Raw genomic sequence first — 16,443 nt, 5'->3', positions numbered from 1 at the left:
GAAAAAAAAAAAAAAAGTAAAAGCAGAGGGTTTCCCAGTGCAGGGGTTTTCTATTCAAAAGCAACAGAGAATTGTCCCACTTCACAAGGTCAGCTTGGTGAGAAGGGTCCTGCCACCTGCTCAAGTCCAGCTGTCTCAAGCTCTGTGACTCAAAAAAAGAGATATTAAAAATTACAAGGTGTTTGTGACAGGTGGGCCTAAAACTTTCATTTTGCTCAGCAAACCCCCCCAGATGAACTGGCTGTGGGGCTCCCTGGGCTCCCACCCCCTTTGGCTGCTCTGTGCTTCTCCTGGACCAGCCACTGCCCACGGTCAGCTCTGCTTTCTCTCAGTGCTACCAAAGCAAGGGATTAAAGGCTGATGAAAGTCAGCATCTTCTGCCAGGAAATTGGAAATTTCCTTGACAAGGCAGATGTGAAGTCAGTGCCATTGACCATGTGGATGTCACACAGGGCTGTGGAGAAGCTGGTGTGCCAAAGGAAGGACTTTGCCTTCCAGCCCATGCAGAGACACTAAACAACAGGAGTCATCATTCAGTTCCAAATTGGTGCATGTTGACACAACAAAACGAAACAGCTCCTCAGGCTACTCCCCTCACCCCTGAGCCACAGCACGTTCTTCCCCCTGTGTTCATCTGATGACACCAGGCTTTGCTTCCTCTTTGCTCCTTTGCTGCTCTTACTCAGCCAGCTACACACAGCTACTCCCCAAAAAGCTGCTGGGGCTGGGGGAGCAAAAAGGGCCCCCAAAGCACACTTCATCACCAAAGCAGGCTGCACTAAGCTGGCCGCTCCATCCTGCTAGCCAAGGAGTGAGCAGGGATAAAGCCATCCCTGCTGCCCTCCCCTTCCCGGGTGAGAAGCAGAGAGGAGAGAAGAAGAAAGCATATCCTATTTCATGCCCCTGGCATGTGGGAGTAAGAACATTATTTTATAATAATCCTATTAATGCAGATTTGATGATGGCTGGCCATGAGGCACCACTTGGAGAAGCCGCATCAGTGGGCTCTTTGTTGGTGCAGGCAGCTCTGCCCGGGCCAGCTGAAGGCAGCCTTTCTCCAAGCCCTTCACTGCCTGGCTGGTCTTGAGCCCTCTCACTGGGGTCTCCAGATGAACAGCATGAGGTCACAGCAGGGCCACAGGCTCAACATTTGTCTAATACCCACCCCAACATGGACTGGACAACACAAAGGGCAGGGTTGTGCTGTTTTCCAAAATGCTAGACTTGCTTTCCTCTGTGTGACAGCACATCCCCTCTCCCCTCCTTTCATTTAAAGAGTAAAACCTTTGTGGTTTTGACAGTTTTTGGTGTCAGTTTTAAAAATCAACCCCCCTGTTCACAGGTAGCTTTATCTTAGATGGGCTTTTGTTTCACATCAAGAAAGAGAGCAAACAAATTGGCTCCCTCCCTGATGGACACATTATTGGCAGCATGTTTAAGATTTTGAGCTTTTTTTTTGCAGCAGCAATCAGATTTCATTTGGAATGAAAAATATAAACCAGTTGCCTATGTAAACAGAATATGTATACACATAAACAGAGTGAGTGTGTATGTGTGTGATAAAGGTAATAACTTTCTGAGAGCCACACCTGGTGATGTGTCAAGGGCAATACTTTGGTCACCAGAGAATCTTAGCCATGAAGCTCTGTGTGGCACAAAATCTACCAAACAGTAGATGTTGCCTCCTCCATAACCATCAGGGAAAGCTTCCCAGCAGCCCTACACACTGGAAGAATCTCCAAGAGGAGAGCTGGGGAAGGACCTAATTTTAGAGTAAAGAGTCCTGTCTTGAGAACTGTGTGAAAATGGGAGCCCAAGGAAAGGAAGCACCATCTCTGCAGGGCCTGCAGTTGTACCTCACATGCCAGGGCACCCTCGTGGAGGGAGACGGGAGTAGAAATCAGGGGAAGGCTCTGGAGTGTCTTATCGCTCTTCGGGCAGTCACAGCCCTGAAATATAAACGTGTTACAAAGAAGAAATGAAAGAAATCCAAATCTGTGTCAGGAAATGATTTTGCAGGGCTCCCATTGTGTCTGAACTTATCAAGCAAAGCCTTCATTTCCAACCTGATCCAAAAATCACTGAAGCCAAGCACAGCCTGTTCACTGCTTCAGGAGAATTTGGAGCAGCCCTTTCTGAGCCACGGAGGGAACACATTTTGGAAAATACAAGAAACACATTATGTTAATTGTGCAAAAGCATTTTCAGCATCCCTTGGAAATGGCGACATTTGCCTACAAGCTGACAAAGAGTATTTAGTTAATAGTTAAAATTCAAAAGATATTTCATTAAAAATGGAATAATTCATGCAATAGCAGAGCAGTTTTGTCTTTTTGTTTCTCCTCAAGCATTTTGTGCTGCATAGAACACTTTTGAATTCATTTACTTTTGCAAAATTAATTGCCAGGTCAATTTTCAGTGGGAATAGAAGGTGAGAAATTCAAAAGGGAAAGGCAAACCTGGCAGACAGCAGAGGACCTTTCCCACTTAAAGAGTTAAAGTTTAGTTTTGATGCAACAGGTAGCTCAGGAAAAGACACAAATTAATGGCAACGTCCACAAAAGGACTGAGACACTGAAACTGAGATGACACTGAGCCAGAGACTAAAATTATCCCAGAGGTGAATTTCAAGCAGCTCTGAGCATTTTAAAGCATCTCTCCTGCCATGACTCCTGTCTACCAAGGCCGAGAGCGGTGGCTGCTGGGGTCCCAGCCCCAGGACTCACCTTGTGCCACACCTTGGGTGTCAGCTGAAGGACAGGAGGACAGGGCCATGCATCCCAGCAGTAGCAGGAGGTGGCTGTCACGGACCAGCCAGCACAGCTCCAACTCTGCCAGCACTGGTGGCGTGTTGACATGAAAACAGGGTGGGTGAACACGCCCGTCTCAGCTGACCTGCCTGCACCTGCGGCTCGGTGTGCCCTCTGCCTGGGGGGAGCATCTGGCTGCCTTGTCCTGATGCATCCTGGAAATATTCACAGCTGGGTGGGAGCAGAACATTTTTGGTGGTGAGGACAAGCATGTTCACCCCACAGAAACACTGGGAAGGGCTAAGCCCGTGTGGGTTTTTCTGTCAAGGTTTTCCTTAAATGAAGGGAGACCAAATTTGCAGAGCTGTACCCTGGTGTGTGCCATTCATGTGGGAAGCCTGTTATGTCCTTTCATGGGGGTTTCAGCCACATGGCAGGGAAAAGAGAGGAAATTGTTAAATGCTCTCCATCCTATAAGGACTGCTGCCCCCACATGCCTTGCCCTGTGCCTCCCCTAAGATGTCTGCAAATCCACAGCAGGTGGCAGGGAAAAGAGAGGAAATTGTTAAATGCTCTCCATCCTATAAGGACTGCTGCTCCACATGCCTTGCCCCGCGCCTCCCCTAAGATGTCAGCAAATCCACAGCCGGCCCCAGACAGGTCCCTTCCAACATGAGCACCCAAAGCCATGAGTGACCACTGCAGCAGAACACCAGCAACCTGCTCCCTGCAGAGCTCACCTCTCCCAGTGCCTTCCTGCCTGATTTCATGCCTGCTGCTTTCTCTAACAAGGATATCATCACACCAAAGACAGGAGCAAGCACAGCCAACAGCCTGGGGAAGAACAGCAAAGTGTGCTGCTCATCAGACCAGGACAACACCACATGCACTTTACAGTACGGCTTTTCCAGCCAGGATTGCAGAAAAATTCCTGCTCTCCAGCGAGCATCATTTTCTGTCAACCCTCCTGGTCTGCAGACAGAGCAATGCTTGCAGGAAGGCTCAGCTTCTGCTTTGCATGCCTCAAGGAGGAGGCGCAATAGCCACCAGAGAAGAAAGAACAGCTTTTCCAGAATCACTTTGCAGAGGGTGATGGAGGCAGGGAGAGAGCTGTGCTCACAGGGAAAGAACAAAAGCAGACCTAATGCTGCTGTTTTTTGGGATTTCACACAGCTATTCAAAAAAAAAAAAAAAAAAAAAAAAAAAAAAAAAAAAAAAGGCATCACTGTGGAAGTCAAGCCAGTGAACATGCAAAAAAAAACAATTAAAAAAATATATATAGCCAAACTGGGAGACAAAGCCTCTGCTCCAGTCCACTGCTCCTTTCTGGCTCTGTTAAACCATCTTCACAGGACCAAAAAGAGACTCAGAAGCTACCTGGGACCCTCTTGGGAAGGGCTGGCTCTGGAGGCCTTTCCTCCTTCCAGCTGCAGCATATCCTGGGGACAAACCTTCAGGGGCCACCTCCCACTGAAGCTGTTTGGGTCATAGCCCTTCTCTTTCCCCAGCTGGCTGTGGCAGGAAAGCTCAAGGTGTCCTGGCAGCAGGAAGCTCCCTTGCTCCACCCTCTGCCAGGCACAGCGACTCCCTGAGCTTCCGAGGCTTTGCTGCTCCAGACCTGCAGCGACAGCCACCTGCTCCGCGGGGACACTCGAGTGGCAGCGGGACCCTCGGCATGGAGCACTTCTCCCGGGCTGCCCTGGCTGTGCTCTTCCTCACTGCTGCCCTCCGGGATTCCCGCTCTGCAGGTATTGCTCTTCTCTTCTCTCCAGTTTTGGTAGCCTGCCCTTTCCCCCCCGCTCCTCTCAGTGCCTTCGTGTATTGCCCACCGAGGCTAATTTGGTCTTTAAAGGTAAGGGGGCACTCCCTCGCTTCACCTGGAAAGTGTAAGGAGCTGGAATTAATTAATGCTGATGAGAATTAGTAGACATGACTGATCACAGCACACTGTAAAGGGATGTTCTTTTGCCAGTTATTTACAGAGTCGCTGTAAATGTGACTGTGGCAGGTTGCTCCATTGAATGGCAGGGAGACAGGAGCCACTTGGCCTTCTCCTGCTTGCTGAGGCACAGGATCACCTGCCATACCACCCATTAGATCACTGTAGTCTGATTTAACTTCCATTACAAGATTTTTGCAGAAAATGTGGCTTTGGTGCTACCTTAGTTGTACCTGAAACCAAAATGTAAATGAGACCTGTGAGCTGCTCCTTTCTCACCAGGCTACTGCCTGCATTTGTGTATCAGCAGCAGATGAGACCTGCCAGCTCTTTAAAGATGGGCTGGCTTTGACAGCCTGTTCTTTGGGCTGCAAGATCTAAAAACACAAACCAGCACTCGGCATTCTGCAGTACTTCCTTCCACGGTCATACGCAGGTTTTAATGGTTCTTCCCAGTGCTTCTGTGAGGTATTTATTAACAGAGAAAACAAACCATGGGCTTGGCCAAGGTCATTCTGCAAATCCTGCGAGAGTCAGACAGAAGAATGGGGAATACTCAGACCCTTCCCTGAAGCAGACTGCCCAGGGGCCCTCTCAGCATGGCAGAGGCCATAGGGAAAGCTCCGGTACTGCTGATGATGGGTCAGCTCAAAACACAGAGCTAGGCAACAGCAGGTGACCCCAAGGGGAACACTTCCTACAGGACAACCTCAATTTACTTGCTGTTACTTGGAAAACACAAACTTAAAGCAAATCTTTGGTCAAATGTGTCTCATTCTGTTTTATTTTCTTCAGCTCAAACTAAAGCTGAGCTATCATTTTGCAGTCTTTGGTGAAATCAAGATGGTGATGATGGTTTTCTTTATTACATTCCAAATTACCAGCTCAGAGTGATGCCTTGACTGGAAATAGTTCTCTCATAGCTTCTGCCTGATCTGTGGACCAGCAGCACATTAGGGCTTCTCCATACAGCAGGAGTCCTCACTGCTGGAGCCTCCCAAGGCCACTCTTCACTTGTCTGTGCAGGAGACACTCTACCTGGCTGAACTTGAGCTGTGCTGCTCCTGGCAGCACAGAAGAGGTGTTTCTCTGATCCCTTCTGTAGCAGGAGACAGAGAGGTGCTGATGCACAGGGACCAGAGCAGCATGTGTTTTTACCCCTGCAGGCATCCTGCAGCTGTCCTGGTTTGATCCTGCAGGGAGCACGCTGAGGCTGAGGGGCAAGGCAGTGCTAGGAGGGCTAAGGAGGGTTTGGCCTGTGACACCATGAGCAGATTTGAAGAGCTGGACACCAGCTGCAGAGTTGTGTCAGCGTGTGTGTGTGCATGCTGACTCTGGGTGGGAAGCAGGATAAAGAGGCAGAACCCTCATCAAAGCTCCAGGCATCTCATGACTTATTTCTGGATGTTTTCCAACCCGAGTTGGTTACCATGCTGGTAGGAACCAGAGACCAGCCAGAGCAGTTTCAGATGCTCTGACCTGCAGCAAAGCCCAAGCTCCCCACTGGGGCCTTGGTGGACCTGCTGAGGGTCCCCAAAGGTGGGCTCAGCCCTCGGCTCTGCCAGACTCCTGTGCACCCTGGGCTTTTTCTAAGGGCAAAAGGAGGCAGAGGCACAGCCTGCTGGCCATGGATCTCTCCATGCCACTGAATGGTGTCTCCCCTTTCTGTGCTCACTCATTCTGCCCCTGCAGCCTGGGCAAGGACAGTGGTTAATCTGAGCTCCCAGAGAATGGCTCGGCCAAGGTTGCACCAAGGCAGAGGTGCAGTGATTCACCTGCTCCTGAGGGATGCTGCTAGAGCAAGTCTCTGGAACTGGTGTTAAAAGTGGTGGGATAAAGAAGTATATCCCAATGCAGCAATGTTTAGGGTCAGGAATTTACTTTCTTCAAGTTGTTTCCATCCTACAGACCTCTACAAGGCCAATGGCTTTCACATTTTCCTGCTTGATGCCAAACATGGCTTTTCTAATCCAACTTACCTTTTGTTCTGTGCTTTCCTTCTGGCAGCAGCTGAAGACATCTCCAACATTTCAACAACTGAGTACGAACCATCATGTCTTAGTAAGTCTTCATAAATAATTACTACCTGTTAAAGTTAGGTGATGAGTCTACACAGTGACTGAGAGGATGTCCTGGAAAGGGATTTATCTCTTCTCAAGTCTTCCATTGTGGGCCAACCTCTAGGATGCATTTCTAAGACTCCTCCACTGTCATGGCGTGATATCTTAGGTACATTGAGACACTCATAGCTTTGAACAGACTAAATGATAGCTAATTTGTGTCCTAAAGCTCCCTGCCAAACTGCATGTAGGCATTATATGGGTTCCCAAGAATGCCCCTTTCCCCTGCCCTACCAGGTCCTTCTCAAACAGCCAGCCCCAAACAACCTGAGATCCCAGCACTACCCCAAAGTCATCCACCAGGTTAAGAGCCAGGGTTAGAGGAAAGATGCCAAGGCAGAGTGATAGGGCAGAAGTCATCTGCCTTCTCTAGTGAAGGAAACCTGTCAGGTACTTGGCCTGCCATGAGCTCACTTCATTTCTCCTCCACCAGATGTGAGTTTCTGCAGGCAGGCAGCCACGTGCTGCCCCTCGGGCATGGATGACTACGGGTGGATCGCAGCGGCTGTGGGCTGGAGCCTCTGGTTTCTCACCCTCATCCTGCTCTGCATGGACAAGATCATGAAACTCCGGCCTGATGAACCCAAGTACCTGGTGGCCTGAAGCAGAGCAAGCCAGCAAGCAGCAGCACTGGGGAGCAGCGAGGCGCAGACAGACTGACAAAGCATTTCAAACACTTGCCAAGAAACAAAAGAGAAAGGGAAAACACCTTCAGCAAAAAAAAGCCAGATCTAAGCAGGGCAGCTGCTGAGGCTTCACCCTCTCTGGCAGGCTGGAGCAGGCAAGGCTCTGTAAGCCACCCCATACGTGCCACAGTACAAAATCCCCCCTTGTCCCTGAGCCCTCTCGTGCTTGCTGTGAGCACAGCAGCAAGAGGAGAGGCTGAGGGACCAGTTACCAGCCTATAGCACATGGCCTCGAGACAGCCTGCTGCATGACCTTTGGGTTGGACACAGAAAGTGGGCAAATAAAGCTGTTTTCTGGAGCATCAACGTTACCAGAGCCATTACTAAGCTATAGGCCAGGCCACATTAAGTGGAAGTAATTAATTGACTTTACCAAGTCCTTTTCACTCACTAACCTGCAATATTTAAAAGTTTACTAACTGATGCATGGGAAGACTTTCTTATGGAAACTTAGGGATTGTTTGGGCTGGTTTGAAAGTAAAACTAATTTTTCCAGAGCCATTTAGATGTGAACTGTGTTGCAGGAATGGAATATTGGTTGTATTCATTCAGCTTTCACCTTCCTGAGAAACCAAGCCAAGCTGAACTGTGGCAAGCAGGTTTAAACCAGCATATCCAATTCATGCACAAAACTGTTCCTATTTATCTGAGATGATAATAAACACTTATTGATTGAAAGACTCTTGCTGAATGGTTTATATGGATAAAGCTTAGAAATTGTTATAAACAGGATTCTCAGAAGATGTATTCATGCAGGAGGGTTTGCCTCACTGCAGTCAAACTGATTTGGTACAGCTGCACCAGTTTTATTTCTATCTGTGATTAAAACAATAAATCAGCATTAAATCTACCTATACCTACACAAGGTTAGCAAACCTGCTAGAAATCAACTGAAACATAAAAAAATTAGTTTTAAATCTAAAAAACACCACTGGAGATCTTTGTCTGCTAGAAATAATTATACTCTCCCATCAGCTCATCAGTATATAACTTCATGAGTGAGAAATGACAGAAATCAGTTTAAGACTCTTCCTACTGATTCTGATCAGGAAAATTTGGTCACTTCAAGACGGAGGGCAGTTGTCCCTTATCAAATAGCCCCCGTCAAGAGGAACAAATAAGACACTGAGGAAAAGAAAATACATCCTTCCCTATCACTATTATCACTTAAGACAAAAATTCTTTCAGGGTGAAATGCTGAACAGAGATGCTCATATCAGGAAAGTAAGTTTTGAAAGGGAAGAGCTTAATTCTCAACATTTCCATATACAGCAATTAAAACAAAAGTAATTTTCACAGAACAAACCTCAGTGTTGGAGACACACATCTTCCCACAAAACCCCAACCAACCAAGCAAAACAACAAAACCCTCTCATTTATGTACAAACGTACAGAAACAAAGGGCTCTCAGTCATCACCAAAATGTAAAGAGAGTTGACAGTCCAACCATTGCAATCACCCATGTACTACAAATTTGCTACCTACATACATAATTTTTCCTGTTATATTAGTTTTAATAACAGAAAATATTCATTGGTCTGAAAGCAATGTGAAAAATACTGTGAAAAAAATCTCCACTTACTGCCTTCGTGTCTACCTTCTGCAGATCTCCTATGGGCATTTTTCCCTGGGTTGGGAACACAGAAGTGCCTGCTGGATATGGCACTGCTCTTTATCTTTGAGGGGATATATTTCACAGCTTTTGCATGTCTTTGAGTTTTCAGCACGTGATGCAAGCTCTAGACGTCCTACAAGAGCAACAGCCACAAAGAGCTGCACAACTGGGCAACCACGGGGCTTCCTAAAGTCTGCATTTAGAAGCACAGCTTGTTCATGCTTCACTCTCCCCAAAATAGTGCAGATACCTTCAAGGATTGTAGTAGACTTAAACCTCAGGTTTTGCTTCTTGCAATTTCCTTTTGAGGATTCCCAGCTCAACCAAATGGGGGAGAAAAGGAAAAAAAAAACCAAACCCATATTTTGTCACAATGTAGCTCCATCAAGGATTTTGTGTGCCTTTGTTTAGGGGTGATACTCAAGTCTCCACAAAATCAGGTATGAAAATGGAGTACACTTCACAGGTAATTTCTGCTGTGAAAGGTATACTTTTTCTAGATCAGTGGCCTGTAAAACTCTGATCTGATATGACAGGGTTGTTTCTTCCTGCATCACCTACTCTGACATCTGACATTGTCAGGTTTGATCTACAGCTGCTTCTCTTCAAGTCATTTGATCGAGCCACTTAGAAAAACTCAGTCCTGTAATGAATCTCATGAAGGCACTGCTGTTCCCAGTTGTGTCTGGGATCCCTAAACAAGGTGGCAGTGTTCCACAGGCTCCAAGGCTATCAATGTAAGCATCTTATCTGTTTCTACACAATACAGGGCAAACCCCCAAAGTATTATTTTAAAGGGACTCTCTGAAGTACCCATTCTGTGCTGCACTGATCCTAAAGGCAATCACAAGTACAATGCAGAACAACCCACTTTGCTAAAGGAGGAGAAAAGCCCTAATGGTGTTATCAGTGTGCCAGGGGTTTGTCCAGTTACAGAAAGCACTGAATTAAAAATTTGCATCTGAAAGACTTGAGAAATTGATATAAAGACAGAAATTAGTAGGCAGAAATGGATTATACATACCTGATTTCTAAAATGTAAAGATGATCTGTAGTCTGCTGTTACATTTCCTGGAATAATTTTATCCAGAGAACAGCCAGGAGCACTGGTTGTGGGTTATAACCCTCATTTAAGAGCAATTGAGTCACAGTTGAAGGCTGTGGTCTGGCTTTGATGCACAAATTAAACATACAAAAGCACAAATTAAATATACATGACTGTAGAGTACAATCCCTTATAAAAGTGGGCCATGAGCAGAGCTGCAGACTGACGTTCACATTTATTGTGTATTATTTCATGCTCTTAATATCACTCAAAATTTAATAACTCTAATTGTAGATCCCAACTAGTGCAATGCTGTCCAACCCCTGCTGACTTCAAGGGAGCTACACAAACACCCAGCACATGCCTTGGTTTGTTCTTTGGGGTTTTTTCACTGTAATTCAGGAAGCTTGTCATTTTTATTCCCACAGGAAACCTTGGAGGCAAAGCATAACCACTCATTTATCAGCACACATAAATCCTTTTTGTGTTAAACCCAGGTGCCCCATCAGACTGCTACATACAGCCTCATGGCACTAAGCTGGTGTAGGCACTTGCACATCTCCAAACATGTACAAAGTAAGGTGATAGCTCCAGATGATGATGGAAATGTTAATGCTCCAGTCATTCATAGTTACTGTCTGTCCAGGATCAAAAAGTTCCTCACTGAATGAGATGGATTAAAAAAATCCATTCCAGCTTTTATGGCTTAGTACAAAGAAAACCATGAAAATTGTTGAAACCTGGAGGTCTGGAAAAAAAAAGTGTGAATAAAATTCATGAATTTGAACCACAGCACTGCTGACCACATTAGCAGAGTTCTTCCTATTTTCTGCACCAAGTTTCTGAATCTCAGGCATGAAGATAAGTAGGGCCTGGAAAGGGAAGGGACATGCAGATGGCACCTGGGAAAGCTGCTGGTCTGCAAGTGTTTCAGACAGACAAACAGACCACTGGGGACATGCAACTGAACAGCACTTTTAATAACAATGGAGAAAAGCAGCAGCACAGCATTGCAGGTAACTGCTTCAATTTGCCTGGAGATAATATCAATCACATCCAACTAGTGATTTTTAAACAATTCTGAATTCAAGACTAAATGGATTGGTACTTGATGCATGACTCTTCATCTTTTCAGATACCACTGCTTTGGTAATGACTCACATTACTCACTGCCTTGATCCTTGGGGTTTTAGTGAATGAGCTACATATTAAGCAATTGCACTTTACAATGATTACACTTTGCCAAATCACTAGAGGAATGAAAACTGGCAAGCATCCAGGCTCCCTACTCACATGAAATACACAGACAAGAGAGAGGTTAAATTCAGAAGAAAAGGTGCTTTGTGCTGGGACTCTGCAGGAATTTTGATAAAGTCATTACAAAATCTAGGATTTCAAGAACTTATTGTCATTAGTTACTGCCAAGGAATGGAATATAGGCATTCTTGAGAAGCAACCAACCTCTCTTATCCTTACACTCCACATTCTGCTTATTTTGTAGCATCTGTGGTAGCAGTATCTGCTGTGGAATTCAAAGCTCACTGCAGGTTTCTGCCCTGGAATCAAACACATTCAATGAGCTTATTTCCAACTCCTAGTTTGCAATAACCATCCAGAAATAAACCACAACATAAACAATGCAGTATTGTCTCTCAAGTCTGCAAACTGCTTGGAAAAAACCAGCTGACTGTTTTTTAAGAGACTTGTGACTCTTCCTGCCCAATTTAACAATATGACCTTGACAGCATGACTTCTGGAGCAAAAATAAAGTACTTCTTCAGGTTTTCCACAGCTTTGCCTAAATGGGAGAAGGGAGACACCTGCAAAACTCCACCTCTACTAGACTGTCCCCCCTTCATGGCATTTCAACACATTGTGTATGTAAATCAGACCAGTTCAAAAATATGCAAGTTCTAATGCAGCAACCCTCTGGGCTCAAATACACGAAGAAAGCCCCATGCTTCAGCTAAGCAATACTAACATCCTATACAGATGTGACAACACTAGCTCGGAGAGGTCAGCTCCTCCTTGAGAAGCCTAAATAATGCCCACTGGCACTAGGGTTGAGTGCTCTTTCAGCTGCAGGAAAGGGCACTCTCTGCTCCCTGGCAGAGATAGATTATTGTAAGCAATGTTGTGTCAGTAGTGCTGTCTGCTGAAAGTGTCAAAAAACTTCTTGTAACTTCACTGCAGTTCTACTCTGCAAAAACAAGAGCATTGTTTCCAGCACCCCAGCAGATTTTCTTCCACACAGCAGTGAAGTGCAGGAGGATGTAGCAGTAATGCCAATACATGGCTGCACATCACAGATCTTCTGAACAGGAGATTCCTGTGCCACCATCAAGCCCAAAGACAGAAATAATTGTCAGGATCAGAATCCTCCATGGAAATGCTTGCCTGCGAGCGCTCCATGCAAAATACAAAGCAACTTTCCTGAAGCCCTTTTATCCAGGACTGCATGGACACAAATCCAGCAATCAGTTCAGAAGTTTGTGGATGTTCAGATCACCTGTACTGCACTGAATTGGAACTATTTCATGTTTGGTGACTATACTGAATTACTACTGACAGTGGCAAATCCACAACCCTTTCTCCTGTTTCTTTAAGTCCAAAGATAAAAGCTTTCTGCTTTTTCATCATCACATTATTTAAATTTTTTTTTCTTTAGTCAAGTTTCTTTCAGATCTGTGTTTTAGAACCAAAAGAGCGCTGTGCATTGCCAAATGTAACACAGCATTAATTCTCCTTCAATACCAAAACAATGCTCCTGAAACACAGACAACATGCAGCTACTGCTTTTAAATCATGCACAGCAATAAATCCTTCCAACAGCCTGGATGAGGAAACCAACTTCCAAGAAGCCTCGGGATGGAAATATTTGAGAAGTCTTCCAGGGAACACTACAGAGCTCTTAAGAAGTATGTACATTTGAATATATCCGGAAACGCAAACCAATAATTTTCATCTTTCAACTCTTTAGTTCTTATTTCATTTCACCTCCTCTACATGTGGCAATAAGAGGATTTCTGCAAGTGAACCTGAAAACCACCATGTCAGGGATCCAAGGAGGTTTCACATGCACAAAAGATTCTTCAGAGCATTTGTTCAAACGTGCCAATACTTTATTCCAGTTTGGATGTAACAGCTTAAACACAGACTTCCAGTTATGGAGAACTACTCAAAACTAAATATGAGTGGCCATTACAAAGGAAAAAAATTATTTGATGTATAAAAGGTATGAAGAAAAAGTAACACAAAATGAAGGCAAAACATTCCATCTCTACAAACTATGAAGTGCAAAGAAATGTGTATTTTCCTAATATTAATATAACTTCTTTTTCAATCTATCAGTCTTCAGTGGGATTCATGGGTCTGCAGCTCCACTCCAGAAAAGTGTCTTTAAAATGGCAGTGCAGCTCCACGGGATTGTTGCTTCTCAAGTTTCTTACACTGAGTAAACTCAGCCTGGGACTTGTACAGCAAAGCAAAAACATCTTGCCAAGTGCATCCCCAACTGCACTAAAGAAACTGTAGGATGAATTCTTCCAAAGTATACATGTTTTTCATGGTTTTCAGTGGAAGTCATGCAGGTGCAGCCAGGGGCAACATGCAGAGCAATGTTTGGATCTGACCTGCCAATCCTATGCCACAGGCTCAGCCATGAAACATGTCTACTGTTGAAACACGACAGCAGAATGCATCCCCATCCTGTCTCCTCCATTTCTAAATAAAATCCAAGAGGAAGACAAAAACATACCTTCCACAAAAGGGAAACTGGATTTTGATTTCCACATTTAAGCAATTCAAATCTGCTGCTTGTCTCTAGGCACATCTAAACAGTCCTGGAGAAACTCCACAGCCATGGTGAACTGCTTTTGGGAGTCTCACTGATGAAAGATGTTCCTCACCCATACAAACCAGCACTGCAAGTGGTGAAGAACTGCAGAGGGCATGCCATGGACTGCTTGAGTGGGACAAGGGAGAATCCCTAAGATTTAATCTCTCTTTACAAAGCACTGTCACAGGTGGTGGAGACCTGAGTGGTGCCCTCTGCTTTCTGACAATCAGCTGTCATCCTTTTTAAGAAATTTCCAGCTTTCTGTCCATATTCAGAACACACCAAACTGGTGCTATTTAAAAATCCATTTATTTCTTTCCATCTGCAAAAATATGGCCCACAACATGTCCCCACCTCAAAGGCACAGATGTTCTTCATCCTGCCACTTCAAAGCTCTAGGCCAAAACAGGGAATTTTCAAGGACTGGCACGTTTACAAGGAACTGCTAGTTAAGGCACACAACAGAAAATGCACGTCTTCCTTGAGCTAAAAACTATGATAGCTGGAGAAGTGAGGAATGTAGTTGGGGCAAAAGTTAAAGTGAGTTCAGCTGCCTGCTGTCACCCACATCACACAACTGGTGACTCCCCTTGGCCTTGAATATACACCCAGCTTCCTTAGTAATCCACCAAATGTGTTTTCAAGCCATGAGTTAACAACAACAGTGGCTGTTGTGCTTCTTGGGAAGTTGATTGCTGTACACAGCCTCTTTCTAAGGTAATGCCATAGCCCTGCTGTTCATGGTCCAGGTTTAGAGGCACTGGCTGGGTAGGAACATGCACTTTTGGGTGATCACTCTTATTTACCTGTGTCCATAAATGTGCACCATACTGGGGTGGCCAGCACCACACCAGCCTTCTGGTGGAGGGTGATACACACAGACCTTGGCTGGCACTGACTGCTGCTCCCCAGCCACTGAGAGAAGCCTCATCCAAACCACTCTACAGTACATTGCAAAGGGTCACAAAGATTCCACTTACTGCTCCAAAGTGGCCACTTTTAACATTTCCAGCCCAGTACCTATGCAATTCGTTCCTCCTCAAAGCAAGGTTTTCTCCCCTGAGTCAAAAGCCCACAGTCACTGGCAGGACCACGTGTCACATCCTGGTGGAGAATATTTTATAGTACTGAAGCACGCCCCACCTTCCACACTGAGTGTATGAAAAATAACTGTAACATTTCACTTAGCTCCAAAAAATGTTGGAGCTAAGAAGCAGGCTGGAGGTCAACATTCTGGCCACGAAAAGGAAACCAAGCATGCTAAATTATGTAGCTCTCATCTCGCCAAGTTCTTTTATGTGCCAAACTAAACACAACAGACTAAACACAAACGTCAAGGAAAATTGTGAAGAGAGGGAAGAGCCCGAGGATTCCATGAACCAGATGGTTTAGTCATGGAAATGGATGCAACAGTTGGTAACAGCTTTCTGTGCCTGTACCAACTTTTCATCTGATCAGTGTTTTCAGAAACCAGGGGATTCATTAACAGATACTTTAATATAGGATACTTTAAGTTTCAGGGGAAAAAATGTTTGTTTGGTTTTCCCCCTCCCGCCTTTTAATAGGGCAATAAAAAAACCCCAAACCTGGCAAAAGAACTCAAGCACACAGGGATGCAGAAACTTGCAGATTTTCTCCCCCCAGAATTTCCAAGTGGAAACACACATTCTGGCACATGCATTCCACAGAATCCTTTTGTAGCACATAAAAAAAAACAGCTTTTCCTCTAGCTGCAAAAAAGAGTGGGTCTCCCTTGTTAAGGCTGTTCTTGGAACTGGTGGCTGGTAACTGATGTTACTTTTCTTCCTATGTGAAGATACAGACTAGGCGATACCAATTTATTGGACACTGGATCAGGTCTCCAGCCAATCTGAGAACATAACTTCCAAACACATCTTTCTGACTTCTTATATTTTACTGTTGAAAGTTTTAAAGAGAGTTTTCTTCATCAGAAAGCCTCTTTTATTTACAAATACATATTTGTCCTGTGTTCATCATAAGATTACGGACTGAAAAGAGAAATGACACACATCCAAATATAAAAAGATGGAATTTCACAATAGCATCATCACCATCTAGCAAAACTAGCAAAAAAATGAGTGAGAAGTGGCTTAAGTACCTCTAAATTTCAAAGCTCTCATTTCACAGAGAACATATTGTTCTTAAATAGCTGGAACCAGACAAAATTAATTTACCTCCTAGAAGACCACATTTTCTTGAAATGAAGTCACAGTAATGTGGTAATGATATAAGCATCGGTCTCTGAGCTCACTACAGAATTAAACTGGAGAAGGACGTGGGGTCTGACAGAGATGGTTTTAATGGGAACACTTAGCAACAGTCAGTCTTCAGTGCTGTCAAAACGACCAAATGAACACTGCCTGATACACTCTTCATTCTTCAAAACCTGGCATTTTGCAGAAGTATTGGCAACATTCATGTTTACAAAG

At 44.9% G+C, this 16,443-nt stretch overlaps 1 protein-coding gene across 1 annotated transcript; it reads left to right on the top strand.

Moving 5' to 3' along the window:
- Positions 1–4,256: 4,256 nt before the first annotated feature.
- Positions 4,257–8,173, top strand: TMEM213 (transmembrane protein 213). The gene is made up of 3 exons (XM_039707841.1): positions 4,257–4,498; positions 6,697–6,750; positions 7,243–8,173. Exons 1-3 carry the CDS (start codon positions 4,426–4,428, stop codon positions 7,410–7,412), a joined length of 297 nt encoding a protein of 98 aa, XP_039563775.1. The 5' UTR covers positions 4,257–4,425; the 3' UTR covers positions 7,413–8,173.
- Positions 8,174–16,443: the final 8,270 nt, after the last annotated feature.

This window comes from Passer montanus, unplaced genomic scaffold, assembly GCF_014805655.1.
Source record: "Passer montanus isolate IOZ18808 unplaced genomic scaffold, ASM1480565v1 scaffold20, whole genome shotgun sequence".
Taxonomy (NCBI): domain Eukaryota; kingdom Metazoa; phylum Chordata; class Aves; order Passeriformes; family Passeridae; genus Passer; species Passer montanus.
Note: the sequence above shows the minus strand (reverse complement) of the source record. Positions and strands in the feature narration are given on the sequence as shown.

What these genes read in the sequence shown, in the direction of transcription:
- TMEM213 (XM_039707841.1), top strand. Translation starts at nt 4,426, where the DNA reads ATGGAGCACTTCTCCCGGGCTGCCCTGGCTGTGCTCTTCCTCACTGCT. An exon ending in CCGGGATTCCCGCTCTGCAG is followed by an intron (nt 4,499 to 6,696) that starts GTATTGCTCTTC and finishes TCCTTCTGGCAG; the next exon opens with CAGCTGAAGACATCTCCAAC. An exon ending in GTACGAACCATCATGTCTTA is followed by an intron (nt 6,751 to 7,242) that starts GTAAGTCTTCAT and finishes CTCCTCCACCAG; the next exon opens with ATGTGAGTTTCTGCAGGCAG.